We start from the raw sequence: 22,703 nt of genomic DNA, 5'->3' as shown, positions 1-22,703 counted from the left end.
CTCAGCAGAGTTTTTGAATCTTAGGCTTTTAAAATTCAAGAACGATTGTTAGAAAACAATGATTGAACCTGACTTATTTGAAAATGATACTCGTGATAATATATGCATATAAATGAAACTGGTCTTATCAAAACTTCATGAAAAATATATGGTGCTGCAACTTAATTCTTAAGGCCATTTGGCTAATATGGTTGTCAATTGTAAATGTTAAATAAAATAAATATCCATTGCATTGATGATTGAAAAATACAACTCTTTTTAAATATTAAAATTAAACTGCCTAATTCACAATCTTCGCTTTGAAGGATGAGTTCTCAAACCAATTACTACTTCACGATTAAAATTGGGTCTAAATTAGTACCCGTGGCATGATGGTTAGTGCGTTGGACTGTCGTGCCAGAGGTCTGGGTTCAATTCTTGTATATGCCATCTAAAGTTTTTTCACGGGTAATGCCTCTTGCGAGAAATTGACAAATTCTCCAAGAGTAATTCTTGTCACGAAAAATGCTTTCTCAAATTGGCCGTTCGGATTCGGGTCAAAGCTGTGGGTCCTCTCCATCCCTGCCAACATTACTCGCACACAGGAATGGTTGAGAGTTGTAAGTCACTAGGCCCTAGTTCTCAACGGGCTGTTATTTATTTATTTATAAATTAGGTCACAAGGATAATGGAATACAACCAGGTGTAGAAAATAATCCGATTATATTTTTGACCCAGTTGCCAAAAATAAAGTTGTCAATTAAACTAGTAAAAATAATCGATAAAGCACAACTTACTATCAACAAAAAATATTTACACTTCCAAGATTTAAGCCAGACACACAAAAAAGAAAATGAGAAGGTATATTTAACGATGAAAGAAATGGCTGAATTGACCTTGCACCGGAATTGATGGCGGAAACAAAATGAATTCTATTACCGCAACAATCTATCCATCTATTGAAAAGCCGTTAAGGAAAATAGCTGCGATATATGAATGTATATTTTATGTACAGTTTAAATATTTATCCCTAAGTTACAAAGAAAGGAACTAAAAGATACATATTTGCTTTTAAATAAATATGTACTTATGTATTGTATGCTTATTCCGTTTAGTAATCAGTTGGATGGAAAAATGGAAACTGAAAATTAGAATGCAAATACTCATATAATGACGGTAATATTTGCGTATACTCATTTCCGTTTGCTTTTCTATATTCTATTATGTATATCCATACCCTTGTATTTAAAAATAAAAATATGTCCTTCAAAGAGGTTTTTTGTTGTATTTTTTTAATCATAAGCTCACAGTTTGCATAGGCAGAATAGAGCGAGCAGGTGTCGTATTCGAGTAATTAAACGCCCTTAAGCTTGGATTCACAAAGGTAGTTTTACATTTAGTTTTTGAATGGTTGAACATCGTATATCAGATTAATGTGAAAATCACTTCCTTTCCTTGATAAATATAACTATGGTATGAACTTGTTTTAATTTTAATGATTTTAAATTATGAACAAGTATTGGTAATTTTTTCCCAAAAACTTTCGAGTAGGGAAATGATTTAGGTGGAAATATCTAAGGCTAAGAAATGACATGTGTATTGGTAGAAATATCCTATGAAAACGTGGGAAATTTTTACAGCACTTTTGGCCCGCCAATATGGTAGTATTAGCTAGTAAGTTAAATGGGAATCAGAGGGTAAGGTACAAAATAAATGTTTCCTTTTCTTTTTCCTTTACGTCATGTTAACGTCAATTTTATTTTCAGACTTCTGAATAATGGAAAAGTTTTTAAATTATTTGCAAATAAAAAGAACTCACCTTATTTAGGACAGCAGTTGCCAGCAAATCATGATATTGCTTTGATTCAAAATATTGTCCACCATTTCCATTACAGTGATTTGCATTTCCGTTCAATGGTAAACTCTCACCACCATGATCAATATCACTCGAATCAATTGCACTTGTTGTTGTTATCAAGCCCGCCGATGCAAATGGAGGCTGACGAATTGTTTCGGCAATTATACTCTCAATTAGTCGTCGAAGCCTCACATTTGATACGCCCTGAAGCTCATGCCCACTTCTGACTTGTTGGTCTATAAGAAAAAATAAAACAAGAAAATCCGCAAAATTTAAACTAAGACAAATGATGATTTTGTTAAGCTTAAAAAGAGAACCAAAAAACGGGTCAAATGTTAGTTAAAAAACATGACATATATGCAGAATTAATTTCTCTAGGTCATTTGAATATTACTTGATGTATTAGAGGGGGTATTGCAAAAACTACCCCTTTAAATAAAAGAAAGACCAACAAAAGAAAAAAAATATTAAAAATATATATAAATACATTTAAGTGGATTGGGTATTTTTGTTTTGTTCTTCTCTTTTAATTCTGTAGTCTCTTATAAGTGAGTGTATGAATAACATCATGCATGTCAAAAGTGCTTACCTAATTTAAGTTCTTCAATGACATAAACAACATAGAAAATTGTTAATGCAATTGCGCCATAAACACCGGCAATTATTGCAGTGGTACAGTCCATACCCGTTTAGTCCAATAATATGGATAAGATTATTTTATTAAGTGTGTTTTATATAGAAGTTAGTTGTTTTGAGATTATAGTGTTTTTTTTTTCACTGGGTTTGTTAAAAAAACGATTTGTAGTTTGGAATTTAACTAAATTTGTAATTATTGTTATTATTTTTATTACATGTGCTGGGTTTTATGACATGCTTCACTTGAGTTCATATTTAATAGTTTGCTTGTTATTACGTCATAATTGTTAATGTTTTTTACTCTGAAGAAAATGTGTGCAAAATTGTTACACATATAGTTTGTTAATTAAGTAAAAATTATGCACTTGTTCTGTGCAAAAAGTATATATATATATATATATATATTACAAAATAACTCTTTAAAGTATGAAATAAAGTTGATTAAGGTTTTTGTCTTATTAGCATTGATCGTCTGAAGTGAGTATAGTTGGGCATTAAATTTGAATTAATTTGATAAAGGTACGACTATTTGAAAATGCTATTATTATATATAGTTTAATTTTTTAAAATATTATATTGTCTAATTAAAAAGGTAGATATGACTAGGCACCAACATTTAGTGTATTTTTTCTTCCACACTAACCAAACAATACTTTTTTCACGGGGTTTTGAATTTGAATTTTATTTTGTTTACTTCTCTAATATGTGAGGTTTTTGAAATATACTTCTTTAAAATACAAACAAAAAACGAGGCTGGGGTGCGACCCACACTGATAACTTCCCATCAAAATCGATAGACAGATTTGTCTAAAACTTTTAAAATGTTAATAACAATATTTTGTGTGAGATACAATTCCAATACAATAATAAAAGTCAATGCCTTTCTTTGTTCTTATAATAATTAAGTCAAAAAAGCATTCTTATAAGTTTTTTTAGTAGATTTTCGTATTTTGTAAAAAAACTTCATTGTTTAAATATTTCTAAAAAAATAACTAAAAGTTAGAAATAATATTTTACATATGATAGAATAAGTTTTGGCTCAATATCTGTTTTGTCCCCGAGATTTTTAGTCTAAATCGAATTTTTACCAATTTTAGTAGATTATTTTAAAAGATTTTGTATTTTTTAATACCGATTGGACTTTTCTAAGACCAATATTTTATAAAAACAATAAAATCAAGTATAGAGTAAAATCACTATGAAGTCAATACCTCCATTTACACGAGAATCGACCATCAATTTTTAAAAATTGTGCGTAGTATTTTTTTGGAGATCTTAATTTGTATGAAAAAACTAGCAGTTGGATTTGTATTAAAATTTTGCTGAATGTTAAAACAATATGTTTTTTAAATTTTGTTTAAAGTGATTGCCAAGATATTCGAGTAAAAATTAATTTTGTCCAACTTAAAAAAAAACTGTATTTCTATTTTTCTCAAAACCTTGCTAGATGTCAAACACATTATTCTTCGTTGCATGAACTCGTTTTGGAGGTAAAATAATTTTTTTATTCGAAAGATATTCGAAGTGGCAAAGTGTTTTGGTTTCCAAAAACACAATTTGAACTTTTTTCTAAATTATATTAGTTTTCTTAAATTGATATGATGGGTGGAGTGTTTCATAAATGTTTTAATGTTTATTCGACTTAAGTGCTTTTACCAAAACAACGCTTACAGATTTTCATTAACAAGACGTATCCTTAGATGTTCTTAGGTCGGAAAAGAGTTATAGTGTTTTTATTTTTAACTTAAGATATTTTACCAGAATCATTTTTGCCCCTACTTAAGTTAAGTTGTTCAGCCTGCCTATGTATAAGCGGATTGCTTCGCACGACCCCGTCTGCAGCACTTTACACCTTGCTCTACCTTACACCTCTTGACATATTTAGCAAACAAATAGCTGCAAGCTCGGCTATTCGCCTCAACGCTTCGTCGCAGTGGACTAACAACAACATTGGCCACTCCGTAATTCTAAGGTATTTAGAATCAATTCCAAAGAACACAGACTACACCATCCCAGAACTACAATTCGACAGGAATTTCCAGATTTCTGTACCTACCAGATCTTTTTGGGAGGATATTACATTCTTGGAGGATGAGTCAATCCATTTTTACACAGATGGCTCAAAAACCAAAGAAGGGGTTGGTGGTGGTGTGTACTCTGAACGACTGAAATTAAGTCTCTCATTCCGCCTTCCCAATCATTGTAGCGTGTTCCAGGTGGAACTTTTGGCGATTAAGGAAGTCTTGTCTTGGCTCAAAGAAAACGTGATATCAACATCTGATATCGTATTTTCTCCGACAGCCAGGCCGCTATCAAATCTCTGGACTCTGTCTCTACAAACTCTATAACAGTCCATAACTGTCGAGCATCTCTAATGGAGATGGCGCAACAGTTTAATATTCACCTTTGCTGGGTGCCGGGCCATAGAGACATTCCAGGTAACTGTAAGGCAGATGAACTCGCCAGGAACGGTACAGTACAGCCCATCCTACCACGTTTGGCAAGTACTGGCATACCAATCGCTACTTGTAAACTGCTACTAATGCAAGACGCTGTGAGGAGGGCAGGCACCAGGTGGACCAACATCACCACGTGTCAAGCCACAAAAAACATCTGGCCAACACTAGATTTAAAACGTTCAAGGTGCTTGCTCTCTCTAAGCAGATCGCATATAAGCTCGATAATAGGTGTCATAACCGGACACTGTCTAATAGGAAAGCACGCCACGAGACTAGGCGTATTCTCAAATGACTTTTGCAGAAGCTGTATGGACGAGGAAGAGGAAGAAACGGTTCTTCATCTTCTCTGCACATGCCCTGCTCTAGCTCGAAAACACAAGAATCACCTAGGAGAATTCTTCTTTAACGACCTAAACGATCTAAATCATATCAGTATAATCAGCCTCTCACGTTTCGTAAGGGACTCTAACTGGTTCCATTGAGCTTAGGAGGAAGCCTCAAGATTCATGTGGTATCACAATGGGCCATTAAACTGGCCTAAGTGTGTCCGTTTCCATCTTGGACAGCCACTATAACCTATCCTAACCTAAGTTGTAAAGTTTGTTTAAAGAATATATAAAAAAGGACTTAACTTATATCAACTTTGGAGCCACTGCCTTTTGAACACAGATTAACTGAGGTATGTATATGTACAAGTATGAACGTAAAATTCAATGCTTCATTTAAAAATTTCATAATCCCTTAGTATTGGAAAAAAATCTTCAAATATTTTTGTTCGCAAAAGTTGGAGGGAATATTTTTAGGTACATAATTAAAATTACAAGATGAGATTATGAAATCTTAATTTGTTTCAATATAATTCTTACGGCAGACAACGCACACAAGGAACTACTGTAATTTTGCAAGGGATATTCTCTTGAGGCCATACCCTTTAGCCAATTTAAAAAAATGCACACAAAATTCTACCGCTCAGTTTTTTAGGTATAAACATAATATTATATTATAATGTACATAATAATGATAATTTTAATGGGAAATCAAGACTTAAATGTAAAAGAGGAAGTGTGTTACATTTGAATCACGGGAAAAAATGTTATCATTGTTAAGGCCTCTTCTTTAATTGCTTTCATTTATTTTTGTGCTTTTTAATATTTGCTCTAAATAAAATAATTATTTTTGCAAATCGAGTTCAAAAAGATGAACAAAAATTGTCCGTGTTATTACGGTAAAATTCACATATTGGGTCAGTATTCTTAATTTTATGAGTTAATTCAACTTTGGATTACGTTTATATAATGAAGGTGTTTATAAATGTATCGATTTGATTGAATTATAAGCAGACAGTTTTGTTACTACTTATAATTAAATACGTTTATAAACATAATTGTTGAATTATTTTCTGATAAAAACAACTAAAACGATAAAGAGTGTTGATATAGTGTTACAAGTAACAAAAAATGTAATAATGTTATTAGTAAAAAGTTTTTTATTGAACAAAACAATGAAGTCGAGATTGTTTAAAAAAAAAAGAGGCTGGGATGCGACCCACACTGATAACTTCCCATCCTATCTGTCGATTTGTCTTGCTTATATGTACTCGTATCAATTTTTACCAAATGTGATTACTATTTTTTGTAGATTATGTTTTTTATGAAAAAATGGACTGTTGGATTTTTATATAAAAATTACTGAATATCGAAAACAATATTTTCTATGAAATAAAATAAGTTCGAAAACCAATATTTTTAATTTTTGAAAAGCTATATTATTCGAAAGTAAATTTTTACTAAGTTTTAGTATTGTTTTTTTTTAGAGTTTTATGTTTTGTAAAAATAACTTTCAGTTCGATTTTTTTAAAAATTGTATGCAATGTTGAAAACAATATTTCTTATAAGATAAAATTAGTTTGAAGCCAATATTTCAAATTTTTGAAAAGATATTTGAGTCGAAAATCAATTTTTACCAACATTTGTAAATTTTTTTTTAGGTTTTTAATTGTTTGTACAAAAACTGTCGATTTGATTTTTTTCAAAATTTTGCTGAATGTTAACAACAGTAGTTTTTGAAAGATAAAAGTAGTTTAAAGCTAATATCTACAAATTTTTGAAAAGATATTTGAGTCGAAAATCAATTTTTACCAACTTTTATACATTTTTTTTTAGGTTTTTATTTTTTTGTACAAAAGCTGTGAATTCGGTTTTTCTAAAAATGTGTCCTAATGTTGAAAACAATATTTCTTATAAGTAAAAATTAGTTAGAAGCTATTATCTCAAATTTTTGAAAAGATATTTGAGTGGAAAATCATTTTTTACCAACTTTTATACATTTTTTTTCGGTTTTAATTGTTTGTACAAAAACTGTATATTCGATTTTTTTCAAATTTAACTGAATGTTGACAACAATTTTTTTTGAAAGATAAAAGTAAACTAAAGAAAATATGTCAAAGTTTTGAAAAGATGTTTGAGTTTTTTGTAAAAAAACTGTCAATTTGATTTTCCCAAAATTTTTCAGAATGTTGAAAACAATATTTCTTATAAGATAAAATAAGTTTGAAGCCTAAATTTCAAGTTTTTGAAAAGATATTCAACTTTGAGTAATGTTTTTCTTAGATTTTTATTTTTTATAAAAAAAACTGTTAATTCGATTTTTCTCAAAATTTCATCAGATGTCAAAAACATTATTCTCCGGTGCACAAAATTGTTGTGGAGATGAAATCATATTTTAATCGTAAAATTTTTGAGGTGACAAATTTTTCTTTCGGTTTTTTTGATTTATAAAAAAATCGTTGGATGTATTTTTTTTTTCAAAAAATATACTTCTTTGATATCACGTTACAATATATTATTTAAAATTTAATTCAAGTCTCTAGCGTTTTTGGTTCGTAAGATATTTAGGGTTAACCAAAATTTTCACCTTTTTTTCAAACTGCTATGGTAAAAAACCATTCACGGAATTTTCTTGAGAGCTATTTCTTCATCTTTCTGCCTTATTATCGATTTAGGGGCCTTGAAACGTCGAGAAATGTCAAAATTTTCAATTTGACAAATCGGACCCATTACAATAACTTCCTATGGGGAGTTAATAAATTATAAACTTTTCATTGATGAAAGTTCTTATGCCGAATCCGGACGGCTAATTATAGAAAACACTTTTCATGACCAGAATTAATCTTGGAGGATTTGTCAATTTTAAGCCAGAGGCAGTACCCGTCATAAAACTTAGCATGGCAGTTCTACGTACCACAGTCCTACATCACGCCATTGGTACTAGATGTTATGTTACAAATTGAAGTCCGGAGAAGTAGCAATTTGAAACTTCAAATAAAAATTATTGATTTTGGTTCAATTTTTTGAATTTTAAATATAAACATTTTCAACAATTCTTTTTCATATCTTAATAACGAGTAATCTATTTCAAGGATATGTTGTAATAATTTAAATTTAAATATATTTAAATATAATATAGAAAAACAATTTGATCGCCTTAAAATAAATTTTAATGTTATACAAAATTGATATAAATTAAAGAAATGTCAAATGAAATTTTATTTATAAAGCAAACAAACAAGAATTTTGTATATTAAAAGAATTTTTTTTAGATTTTTTAAAATTTGTAAATAAATTCAACTTTGACGTTAACTCACGGTTTTATATTGACAAACAAAAATATTAATTAATATATTGGTTAATCGTCTTAGAGAGTTCTAATGGAAATGAAATGGGTCGCATCCCAGACTCTTTATTTTTAAAGTTTTGCATTTGGCACATCTCGAAATGATATATTGTCACCTCACATTCTATAGCTCTTAATATGACGAAGATAGGTAACAAATAATCTATGGAAGGCCAAACCAAAAGCAACAACATACTAAATACTTCCCTCTCTACGTACACAACTCACTTTCTCATCTATTAACATCTTTCTACAATTTTGCTCAAATTATTTGCCCAAAAATGGTCTAAGGGCAAATAAACATAACATAACAGAATAGACTCTGTCAATAATAATTGTTATCTCATTATATCTATTTTAAAATGTCATCAGGTCATAACACATTACATTACTTATTCTACATATGTTATTGTTAAGTTCAAAAATGGTGTTAAATATGAACAAAAAAGATATTTATTATTTTTCCAGTTCATTCACAAATATATACGAGTACAATAATAATGACATTGAGAATAAATGTTGTAAATACTAAAGTAAATAAAAAAAAAGGAAAAACAAAACTAAATACATTTATTTATAATCTTTGTAGTAATCTTCAAAGAAAAGAAAATAAAATAAAAAAAGAAGAAAAAATGTATTTAACATTTTATAGAGCTTCATCGATGAATGTCTGCCAACCCAGTATTGTTGTTTACCATAATATTAGGGTCAGGTAGTCAGGTTTGTACGTTATGTGTACATAAGACAAGTGAGTAATTAAAGCTACCAACCATAATATTCTATAGTTGCTATAAATTATATCTGAGAAGCCCCAATTTGGAACTTGTGGGACTTATCTTTGTTTCTGAGGAGATACTATAAATTTTAAATGTATATCTATATTAGGTTATCTTTTTTTATTAAAGATTTGCTCTGCTTTTAAATATTTATAAATAGTCACATAGAAAGGATTAAAGTGAAACAAATGGTTTTATTTCAGTGGAAATATGCAGAAATTGTTTTTTTTTTAGAAAAAGTTAAAAACAATTGCTGTGTTCATTTTTAGTTATTCTTTGTTAACAAAATGCTTAGAGAGTTAAATTTAAAGATTTCATTAATTTAATTTATTTAATGTTGGGATGCAAAAACTGCAAAAGAATGCAATTCATTGCAAATAAATTTTTAAAATCCCAAATGATTACAGTCAAACGATTAAACAAAAGTATTGTAATATTTTTAAGGCCAAATAAAATTGGCATGATTGAAAAATTTGAAGGCCCAGTGAAGTCATCATTGATTATATTCAAGCTTGGTTTTGGGAAAAATGGAACCAGCTGTAAGATGAGCTAAATGTCTTTTATTGTGCTTAATGATTAAATTTAATTGTCGTAAGTCAGAATTCAACAAATGCTCTGGAAACGGCAAAAAAGAGGAATGATTGGCTATGAAAAATTCAAGATTTACACTGTTGTTTACGATTTTATCTTCAAAGTATGTGATTCGAAAACTCAGTGTTTTCTACTGTTCCAAAAGCATTACCCCCTCCCAATTCCACTATCCATGGGTGGTACTTGTATCGAAAAGACTCTTCAGTGAACAGCTTTCAGTTCTAGGCATGTGCATCATAAACCATCTATCTTGCTGCTGAGTATTTAGGTTTTCTTCGACATCATATTTTGCTGATGTCCTAATAACGTACTTAAGTCTTTTGGACAGAATTGAAAATAAGCTCTAAAAACGATACGTATCCATTCTCTTACTGGGACATTTGGTTGCTAGTCTTGAAAACCGCAGCAAAGTGTCATTGCTATCATTCTTTTATATATATTTTTATAAACAAGGTTCTAGTGAAATAGGCAGTTGCATTCCTCCACTCAAAAAATTCAAAAGTAATACCGGCACTTCGAAGGATGCTCAAAATTTTACTCTTAAGCTTAATTTCGAGCGTATTGTTAGGTACAGAGAATCTTCTTTTATCCACACTACAGGAATGCTTTACCAAACTTATTATTTTTCATTCAAAACCAATGTGATATTTGTGAAAGCTTTGCGTTATTTTCAAAACATTAAATTCGTTGTCAAATTAGTCTATAGTTAATCTTTGTAAAAGTTTTGTAATAACGACTGTTTTTTAGAGGTAAAGAGCTTTTGATAAGGGTACATTTTTTAATAGCGATCATACTTTTCGTATGGAGACCCTCTAAACTGCGCCAACTACAGGGGCATCAGTCTCCTTAACATTGCGTATAAGATCCTCTCTGTCGTATTATGTGAACGTCTGAAGCCATTCGTCAACAACCTGATTGGTCCTTATCAGTGTGGCTTCAGACCAGGAAAGTCCACTATCAATCAAATATTCACACTACGGCAGATCTTGGAAAAAACCCAGGAGCTTCAAATCGATACCCACCATCTCTTTATCGTATGGCAGCATCTATAGGGAAGAACTCTACAGAGCAATGTCTAGTTTTGGCATCCCTGTCAAACTTATCCGTTTGTGCAGAATGACGATGGAGAATGCACGCTGCTCTATCAAGGTCGGAAAAGATCTTACCGATGCATTTGATGTCAAAAAAGGTTTTAGACAAGGCGATGCACTGTCATGCGACTTCTTCAACATCGTTCTAGAAAGAATTGTGCAAAACTCAACGATCAACACTAGAGGCACAATCTTCCAAAGATCCATCCAATTACTCGGATACGCAGATGATATTGGGATAATTGGAAGATCAAAGCGTGATGTCAGTGGAGCGTTTTTGAGCATTGCGACGGAAGCGAAGAAGATGGGTTTAGTGGTCAATGAGGGCAAGACCAAGTATATGCTGTCATCAAAAAAGGACACTGAACGACGACGTCTTGAACAAAACTTCACCATGGACAGCTATAACTTTGAGGTAGTTAAGGACTTTGTCTCATTTATGGCACTGGGGCCTGGACCCTGTCAAAGAAAGATGAGAGCGTCTTTGGATGCTACGAGAGAAAAATTCTTCGGGTGATTTTTGGTCCCGTACGCAAAGATGGAGAATGGAGGAGAAGATATAACGACGATCTGTACGGGCTGTACAGCGACACTGACCTAGTTAGCAGAATTAAAGTCCAACGGCTTAGATGGCTAGGTCATGTAGAGCGGATGGACATCAACGCTCCAGCCCGGAAGGTATTCGAATCTAATCCCGAGGGACGGCGGCGCAGTAGAGGAAGACCGCGACTCAGGTGGCGCACCCAGGTGGGAGAGGACCTCAACCAACTTGGCGTGCGAAACTGGAGACAGCTAGCTAGGGACCGAGCTGGCTGGAGACGATTGTTGGTTGAGGCCCAGGTCCGCCCCGGACTGTAGTGCCACCTTAAGTAAGTAAGTAAGTACTTTTGGTCTATTGACGAAATAATATTTTCGAAAAAGTGATTTTTGTATTTATTTATTTTATATTGAATTGTTATGTTTTATTTTAAAAAGAAGATACATATACGTTTCTTGAAAACAGTAACTTCGATAATAAAATAATAATGCTGACAAGACACTTAAGTAATTACCTTTAAGCATCTTTTTACAAGAGAACAAGCTGGATTTAGAGAAGGATTTTGAACAACAGACCACTTACAGACAATGAATATGCTAATAGAAAAATGCAAAGAATTTAGACTTTTGACTTCGTTAAACACAAAATGATGTGTTTTTTCCTTAAAAAAATTAACCCAAATATAGTAGAGATGATTTAAAATATTTACACAGCACGAAAAAAAAAAGAAAACAAAAACAACAAGAGCAGTTAGACAAGGAGATCCGCTTTCAATATTTCTGTTAAGTTCAATTCTGGAAGACATATTCAAAAAACTAATTGGAACACAAAATATGAAATAAGGATATGTGGACAAATTCTTAACAATTTAGGATTTGTAGATGATATAATTGTTGTTTCGAAAAAAACTGCACACATTCAAGATATGTTGACTGAACTAACTGCCTTGTGTAAAAATAATAGACTTCATACAAACAAATCTAAAGATACTAGAGTCGTAACAAATCACACAAAAGATGATATAACGTTGGACAAATCAAAGATGCAGAACGTAGAAGGAAACATATATTTGAGGACTTAGAAAATAAATCAATTTACAGGCGCATCACAAATAGCTGGAAACAATTCTGGAGCCTTACACATATTTTACAATATCAAAGTGCATAGGCACAATGAAATGTTATTTTACCGATCCTTAATTAGAAACTACAAACAATGAGCTTCAATACAAAGCACTTGACTAGCTTAGGATATGTCAGACCGAAATGGAAAGGAAAATTATGAACAAACGACCAAGTAAAAGGGTACACAATGAATGAATATTCGCGATAGAACTAGAATTATTATCCGTGTTTTGTTGGCAAATCTATCAATAGTATAGTAGGATTTTACACGAATAATAAAAACAATATCCGTAGTATGAATACTACCGATACAAGTTAAAGTAGAATCTTACTACGGATGGGTTTTTGACATTTTTACGAGTCTCGAATGGACCTCATGCGATTTCGTTCTCAAATGTTGGTACGATTGATATTGCATTTGTATCTCGATGGCTGTGTTCGTTGAGTATTTGTGCATTGGAATCATGTGTTTTCCTTTGGGAATAAAATCAATCTGGAATAACTGGGCTTATTTTGAAAGAGAAAATTAAGTTTTGCTATGTTTCCACCAAAGATTTATCTCAAATAAATAAATCTTTTTGGTATTTCCACCACACAAGAAAATTTAAAAATGATTAAGTTTGACAGCACTTTCTAAAATGCAAATGGTGTTTCGATGTTTCTTATGAAGTGCAAGTGAGATAGTTTGATTCGTGTTAAGCAATGAAAAACTGAATAGTTCAGCAGCATATAAGAATATGCTACCTATTTCATGTGTAATTTTTTTTTGTTGTTATTTTATTAAAACAAAACTAAAGATCGGAATTTAGGCGAATTAGGCTCAATTCAACTCGATTCAGGTATATAAAGAATTTAGGTTGATGTAGTAGTATAAGGTCGAACCCCTTTCTTGAAGTTTTTATTTTATGTCAAATTGTTTAATTAAAACTTTGAAATCGACTACCACATTACACTGACGTATTTTCTTGATAAATTATTCTGGCAAATATTCAATTGTATCAACTTTCAAATATATAAACCGGACTACTGTCGATCGTTTTTTGGCAATTTCTCACTATATATGGATTACCAAAAAAACACGGCTAATGACGTCGAAAATAGACAAGAACACTCTGAAATGGAGCTAGACAGGTCATGTATCTAGACTTCAGGACAAAATAATAACGAAATAGAGACCAGAGAACAATAGACCAGCAGGACGACACAACAAAAGATGGAGTGACGATCTATCACAAATAAGCACGAATCGGTACAACAAAGCCAAAAATAGCGCCACATGGATAACCTTGACAAAAAACGACTTAAACTTGGTAATTCTATTGAATTGTTATGTTTGATTTAAAAAAAATCGTTGTATCTCAAAAACACTTACTCTTTCTATTTGGAAAATAAAAAAAAACCAATGCTAACAAAAATGTCAAGAAACTTAAGTAATTACCATTTAGTATGTATTAAAAAATAATTGAATAAAAACTAGATTAGTGAATGGTCACATCGTAATGTGCAAATTTTTGGATGGTTTTACTCGAAAAGTTGACTTAAATTTAAATTTTAACTCAAAAGTCTTTTATAGGAAATAATATTTTTCGTTGAAGTTGAAGAAGGTCATCTCAAGTTGGCCAACTCATGTTGTTTTATTTCAATGATTCACCAATTAAAAGAATGTATCATAAATGGTTTGAAATATAATGATGTAAATGAAACTGTGTTTGAATTTGAATATTGAAATTTAATAAAATTTTCTTTAAAATGAACAACATTCTGTGTAAAGGGGTTTTTAATTCTTTCTCCACGAGCTGATTTTATTCTATCAATATTCAATTAATAATTTTTGGTACATAATATATAATTATTATTCAATGAAAAACACTTTTTAATATCGTTTTGCACGAAATACCTATTTACATTTTCAAGGGGTAAACATACACAATCATTGCATTAAAAGAGCAATAGCATTCGTGGGAAAAAATTAATGAAGTTGACAATTTGGTTTTGTATTTATTTATTTCGCTTCTCACTTCGTGTTTAGTGTATGAATAGATAGTGCACTTTTTAAAAACAAAAAAAAACTTGTTTAGTTCATCATTTATTTTAATATTCAATGACATAATTTAGTTGATTATAACAATTAAGTGAGAATTAAACAGATTTAATGAAATGAAGTGTAACTTAAGTTTGATGGTCATGGTTCTTTAAATGAATGCCAATTTTTTTAATTTTCTTTTTTTTGTTTTGGTTTTGGACATTATTTGAGCTTGTTTTTGGTAGCAACTTAATTTTTGTCATTGAAACAATCTTTCAAGAAAATTTCAAGCACAAACTTTTTTTTTAAAGCTCAAGGACACCAGGCTGTGAAAGATGATTGCTTCCATGTGCTATAGGAGTTTGCACCCGTATGAGCTTGTTTGATATAAAAAATAATCAACTGAACAAATATTATATAAACAATTTCTATAATGTATGATTTCTTCTTTAAATTCATTTAATCACCTTGAACTTAGAAGATTGCTTAAACAGATCAAATTTTATGTATGCTAATTTGCGAAATCTTATACTTATTTTTTTTTGGACTGAATAAAAGATAAATATAAAAATACATTGGTATTTATTTATTTATATTGTTGTTCAAATATGTCTCTTGTCTTTTTAATTAATTTCAATTCACACAAATCACAATAAAGATCTAAGCTGACAAAAACAAGTGAGTTTTCGTTTAAATGCATCATAAAAATGATGAGTAATATTAAAAGAAGCCATATATTTGGTAATTTTTTGAAAATAAAAGTACGTACACGTTTATCTATATCAGAAAAGTGCAAAATAACTGTTTCATTATATTTGTATCTTCTGACGGAAATCTAAAAATTTTAAAGTTTAGCAATAATCAATTTCACCAATAAATGAAGAAATGAGAGTTTCTTGATTTAGTGTAATTTCTAGGTATGTTGCCTTTAATGCTTGAGGTCGCAAACTTGAAACTTTTATAATAGATACATAATTAACAATTGAGAATATCATTAAATGAATGGATTCTGTCAAGATCTGAGAAGAAGATTTCGTTGTTTCAATATTTCTCAAAATTTTCTAAAAACATTTTCTTAGATTTGATTTTTTTTCTGTTTGATTTGATTAAAACAAAGTGAAAACAAAAATAGTGTTTACAACAGAGGTTTTGTTTGGAAATCATCAATTTGACAATTTAACGAAAGATTTCTGACATTTAGACTAATTCTAGGAATTGTACATTATTCCAATGTTTTCAGTGGTTTTCTAAAAATTGAAGCAACACAAATTATAGTACCCTTTAGAAACGTAGAACATAATCGTATTCAAGAAACTTGTCCTTCAGAGTTCAAATTTTAATAAAAAACGAAAAAGTTTTGGAGTTAAAATTGAATTAGCAAACATTTTACACACTATCAAATATAATTTCTATATAATCCCTCATAAATAAACTTAACTCTCCATGTGTTTTGTTTAATCAAAATTAAATGGTTATATGCTATCAATTATGTTAATACCAAATAAAAACTTATTAATTATTAGTTTAGTCAAAAAGAATAAATTAAATTCATAATTTTCGAAGCTAATCAAAAGTTATCTAAACTTTGATATTATTTGATAAGGCCAGAAAAATTGAATTATTAGTTTTCTTACAAAAAATAAAAACCTTAATCGACTCAAATATCTCTTCAAATTTTAAAGATAACAGCTTTAATCTAATTCCATCTTATACAAAATATAGTTTCCAACATTCAGTTAAATTTTGGAAAAGATAGTTTTCTTACAAAAAATAAAAAACTTGGTAAAAATAGATTTTCGACTCAAATATCTTTTGAAAACTTTGAGACATTGGCTTTAAACTACTTTTACATTATAGAAAATATTGTTATCAATATTCAGTAAAATTTTGAGAAAAATCGAATGGACAGTTTTTTTTTTACAAAAAATAAAAACTTAAGAGAAAATTTGAGAAAAGTTGGTAAAAATTGATTTTCGACTCAAATATCTTTTCAAAAATTTAAGATTATGGTTTCCAACTAATTTTATCTTATAAGAAATATTTTTTTAAACATTCAGACAAAATTTGAGAAAAATTGAATTATTAGTTTTCTTACAAAAAATAAAAACCTTGACAAAAAAATAATAAAAGTTGGTAAACATTGATTTTCGACGCAAATATCTTTTTGAGAAAAATCAAATAGACAGTTTCCTTACAAAAAATAAAAACTTAAGAGAAAATTTAACAAAAGTTGGTAAAAATTGATTTTCAACTCAAATATATTTTTAAAAATTTGAGCTTCCAGCTAATTTTTAATCATGAGAAATATTGTTTTCAACATTCGGTAATATTTTGAAAAAAATTTAAATGACAGTTTTCTTAGAAAAAATAAAAATCTAATACTAAAACTTGGTAAAAATTTACTTTCGACTCAAATAGATTTTCAAAAACTAAAAATATTGCCTTCAAATTTTTTTTTTCACAGAAAATATTGTTTTCGATATTGAGTAGTTCTTTTTTATAAAAATCCAACAGTCCGTTTTTTTCATAAGAAATAAAATCTACAACAAATAGTACGCAAATTTGGTAAAAATTTAAGTTCGGTTCTTGGTATCTCTCAAATTATTTTCATTCATCCAATTTGTAAAAATTTAGGAAATGCTTCTAAATTGGTAATAATTAGTTTTCGAATAAAAATCTATTTAACAAAACTAGATTCTTTATAAGAAAAATATTGTTGGTAGTTTAAAATTTTTTAAGAATAATTCACCAAACAACTTTTTCAACCCAACACGAAAACCTACAAACATTTAAGCAAGACAAATCGACAGACGAGATGGGAAGTTATCAGTATGCTTCGCATCCCAGCATCTTTTTGGTATGTATGTAGAATTCCATGCTGTAGAATTCACACACAATTTTTTGCCAAAAAAGCTAGTAATTTAAATAAATTGAACTTTCCTTCCCCTCAACCCCTCAAAATATGTTTGCTCTACTCAAGACTTAGGATATTTTTTTTAACAAGTTCACTATTCACCTTAAAATTTAACGTTTTTATTAACACAAGCTCTAATTTTGTTCTAATTAAAATAGTGCAAAATATTCTTTATGTTTTGATAGGAAATATTTTCTTAAAGTAAGATATAAAAATCATTTAAAGGAATTTTGCTTCTTCAACCATCTCGTCTAATGTCACCAATAACAATTGTCTAAAGATACATTTTGAAAATTTAGTGATGCCATTAATTCTTAGACTTTAAACTCTATTAAGCTTGTAATAGCTGAAAAGTTGAAAATAATTGGTTTCATTCTATAATTATAATTATTCTGGTTCTACAATATTTTGCTGCCATTTGAACTTATAATTTTACACAATTTTAGTTTTAATTATTATTGCTGCTTTTGTTTGTTATTTTATTTAAAATATATATCACGATTGAACCTTTGAACTTTTTTTCATGTAAGTGTTTATATAACATAGATACATAGTTCGATATTTGATGTAATAATTAACTTTTGTGTTAAGTTATTTATAATTTAAACATCTAACAACATAGTGCTAAAACTGACAGGTGCGATTATGTCTTCCTGAATAAAATAAAATCAAAACTCACTGATGTTAACTAACGATACATAACATTATTTTATGTTACCAACGTTGAAGAGTTAATAAAATTTCAATGCTTATCGATCATTAATATCAAAACTATTCATTTTGATGTATAAGCTACACAAAAAAGTTCTGACAGCCAAACAGAAACGAGTATTTCCAAAATCATTGACATCTCATAAATAAACTTAGGTTTTAAAAGGCCATGAACTTTGAACAATATAAAAATCAAATTTACACCGTTAACACCAAACTCGTCGTTGTCGCTGTAGGTAAAGCTTTAGTCGTATGAGGATGAGGATAAGGTAGAGTTCAAGGCCCTAAACATGACACATAACGTAAGTTTACAAACTTAAATTAGTTTGTCACTTTTGCACACAGTTAATGATTATTCATTGTTGCTGTTTCAAAAAATTAACATAAACACTTCAGGAAAACAATGCCAACAATTCGATCAATTTCGGAATTCTAAAAATAACACTCATTAAGCTCTTTTTACCGACAAATTCACCGAAATCAAAACCAACAAATTTATTATAAACAATCGAATGCAAGTTGTATTTGAATTTCAATTAACGGTTTTCCCCGCCAATTAATGTGGATTATTAAATCACACTGCAAACAAACAAATCAAGCAATTCAAAACGCTGCACGCATCGAACGTAACTGCGAACGGAATGAATCGAAACCGAAATCAAAAATAGCGTCCGTCGCGTTCGAATCGGAAACCTCGAACTCGAACTCCGAAGATGTATTAAAAACCTTAAATTCTAGCAATTCTTTTTTTGGTATAATAAATATTTAATTTTTAAGCCGGTAAAGAATAAATTTCAAAAGATTTTTTAATAAATTTGTTTCTCTTCACTACCTTTATCTAAACTTACTAACTAACTAACGTGAGCGTATCTCTTAGCAAACTAAAGTTCGGTAATCAGATAAAATATTCACCTGAACAAATCGTTTTCGCTTTTTTCCGCAAAAATTATTGTTGTTATTGTTATTTTTGTTGTTGTTTTATATTTGTATTAAGTAATAGATGTGCTAGTAGGTTTTAGATTAAGGGGAACAATTACTCATATTAGACTCGTGTTTCGTATATGGTAGGTTGGTAGAAAAATAGTAACGTTGGTGTTCATTTTAATTTTTATATTTCTTTACATTTGTTGTTTTTGTCGATATTTAAACAATACTATAGATTGTATATAAAAGTGTAAGTATGTATACAAGATAGGGCGCATGAGACCGTGATGATAACATGAAATCATTCTTTAAGAACAGTGGTGCCGAATAGAATTAAGGGATGTTTTTGTTTTTTTCAAAAGAATATTTAAAAATTTCGAATAGAAATGAAAAATTAAGATTTGTAAATAAGAAAAACAATAACGGAAGTGTTTTTAACAAACACATTTTATTTTATAGTTTGGTTTAATTCAAGAACGTAATTATTACACAATTGAAAAGTAATTTTTGTAATAATTAGATTTATAAATTAACTAAGGAAGTTATTGTAATCGGTCCGAGTTGGCGTACTAAAAATGTTGATATTTTCGGACATTGCAACCAAGGGTGGATCTAGTATTTTGATCAAGAGGTGGGGGGTTGTGTTTGTTACACACTTAATATATAGACGAATTTTTGGGAATTGCTTAAAAATGTTTTTTAATGTTCTGTTTGGCGACACATAAGTATTGCATTCGTAAAAATTCCAGCTCGGGATTTTAATCAAACATGACATTACGAGGGTAAAAAGTGGGTTCATCGATTCGTTCCGTCCGTCTGTCCACACCCCTACAACCCAAACCATTGAGTGATTGAGTTTATTTAATTCTGTTTTTTTTTACGACAAAAATAAAATTAAAAATTTTGATTTTACCAGAACCATTGTATTCTAAAAAAGAGGCTGGGATGCGACCCACACTGATAACTTCCTATCCCGTCTGTCGATTTGTCTTGCTTAAAAGTTTGTCTATATGTACTCGTATCAATTTTTACCAAAATTTGCGTACTATTTTTGTAGATTTTATTTTTTATGAAATAAACGGAGTGTTGGATTTTTATATAAAAATTACTGAATATCGAAAACAATATTTTCTGTGAAATTAAATAAGTTTGAAGCCAATATTTTTAATTTTTGAAAAGCTATTTGAGTCGAAAGTAAATTTTTACCAAGTTTTAGTATTGTTTTTTTAGAGTTTTATTTTTTGTAAAAAAAAACTGTCAATTCGATTTTTTTCAAAATTTTATCGAATGTTGAAAACAATATTTCTTATAAGATAAAATTAGTTTAAAGCCTAAATTTCAAGTTTTTTGAAAAGATATTTGAATCGATATTCAATTTTTACCAATTTTGAGTAATGTTTTTTTTTAGATTTTTATTTTTTATAAAAAAAACTGCCAATTCGATTTTTCTCAAAATAATATCAGATGTCAAAAATCATTATTCTTCGTTGCACAAATTTGTTTTGGAGACGAAATCATATTTTAGTCGGAAAATTTTGGAGGTGACACATTTGTTTTCAGTTTTTTGATTTATAAAAAAACGTTAAATGAATTTTTTTCAAAAAATATACTTCTTTATATATATATATATAAAATATATATAAAATTTAATTCAAGTATCTAGCGTTTTTGGTTCGTAAGATATTTGGGGTTAACCAAAATGTTTACCTTTTTACTTGCGACATATAGGAATTATATGGCAAGTTTTGCATTCGTGCAAAATTTCGAACTCGAGATTTTAATCAAACTTGATATTACGATGGTAGAGAAGTCGAAAAAAGTGGGTCCCGCGATTCCGTCCGGTCAGTTTTGTCTGTCTGTCGCTCCTACAGCCTAAACCATTGCTTCGATTGAGTCCAAACTTGGAAGTTAAGGTTTTGAGCAGATTCGCGTTAGGCGTTTTTTTCATTTTTTTTTTAAGATCAAAACTAACAGTGGCCACCATACAATTTTTTTGGTCAAAAAACGAAAATTTGAATTTTCTCAAAAACAAACCGATAGATTTTCTTTAAATTTTCTCTAAAATTTTATTTTTTAATTTGGCTGCTTTTAATAAGAAAAACAAATTTTTGTATTGCTCAGGAAAGGTACCGCTCATAGAACCGTTATTTTGTTTTTTAATTTTCTCAGCAACTTATAAACCGATTTCAATAATTTTTTTCTGAATAAGCTCTTATACTGCTTTAACAATATTTGATTATCAAAAGTGCAATTTTTTGTTATTTGGATTTTTAAAAAAATATTGAATTTCATTTTTTCAAAATTCGATATCTCAAAAACGGATCAACATTTTTTTACGAAATTCAAACATATAGCGTATATTAACAATCTCTAAACAACTGTGTACCAAAAATATTTTTAGAACAAACGCCCTAACGATTTTCACAAAAAAAAATTTGAAAAATCAAATGTTTTTTTATTTATAAAATGGCGTTTAAATTTTTGAAGACAAACTTATTTTTCGGGCGAAATTTTGAATCTTAAAATTTTTTTTTTTTTTATATTTTAACTGTGCATGAGCCCGAAAGAGCGCATTATTTTAACAAAATTGTAATTACTTTATTAGCTTTTATCTAAATTAGTGCATTTGGCACATATTTATGTATTTTTATAACTAAAATTATTGTAAATACTAACGATATGGCCGCCCATGTAGCGCAACTGTATCGGATATGATATATTTAATCAACAAGCTATTTTAAAGTGTCTATCAAGAAGTAATATCTTGGTTACTTTGTATATTTGTGATTTTAAAACATTATTCTTTATGAATAAGGTTGTTTCACACATGATTTCTTCCTTCGCCTATATAAAAGAATAAATACTTAGTACAAGTTAAAGAAACGGGCCAGAAAGAGTATATTTATTTTCTATTAGAATACCTATTTATAAATGTATTACGTACAACTTCTACAACTACTGCTTACGTGTCACTTCATAACTAAAATCCAAAGCGCACAAAAGCCTGACTGTAAACAACAAATGAATAGCAATTTTTTGTACCTGTTCGTATGCTTGTTATTTTTTTAAACTTTAACAAAATAAATAAACTGAACGTAAAAACTCCGAGTTAGCGCTGAAAACTTATAGTAAGGAAGGAATGTAGTATGTACCTTTTAGCTACCAATAACATTCCTTCTTTACCATCATAAACATGTCCTTATCTATCTATCTGCATAAAGCTTAGCACGCCAATGAACTATATAGCTGCTACCAAACTACACAACCAATAGGCGATCACTTTACAATTTAAACATTCATGGTCTGTCTCTTTTTTGTCTTATTTATTTTCAATCCTGGTTCTTCTAATATGAAATTACAATAAAGTTCTATCTAAAGGAAAAAAGCTTTGAAGGAACAAGTTGAAT

At 29.5% G+C, this 22,703-nt stretch overlaps 1 protein-coding gene across 1 annotated transcript in view; it reads right to left on the bottom strand.

The window, feature by feature from the left end:
* LOC129950497 (titin) overlaps positions 1 to 22,703 on the bottom strand; it is a 164,305-nt gene that overhangs the window by 30,853 nt on the left and 110,749 nt on the right. The window contains exon 7 of the mRNA XM_056062434.1: positions 1,799 to 2,073. Within this exon, the coding sequence (XP_055918409.1) occupies positions 1,799 to 2,073 (275 nt within the window). The remainder of the gene's footprint in view (positions 1 to 1,798; positions 2,074 to 22,703) is intronic.

Source organism: Eupeodes corollae, chromosome 3 (assembly GCF_945859685.1).
Source record: "Eupeodes corollae chromosome 3, idEupCoro1.1, whole genome shotgun sequence".
NCBI lineage: Eukaryota > Metazoa > Arthropoda > Insecta > Diptera > Syrphidae > Eupeodes > Eupeodes corollae.
The sequence above is the reverse complement of the archived record's forward strand: the minus strand, read 5'-3'. Positions and strand labels throughout refer to the sequence as shown.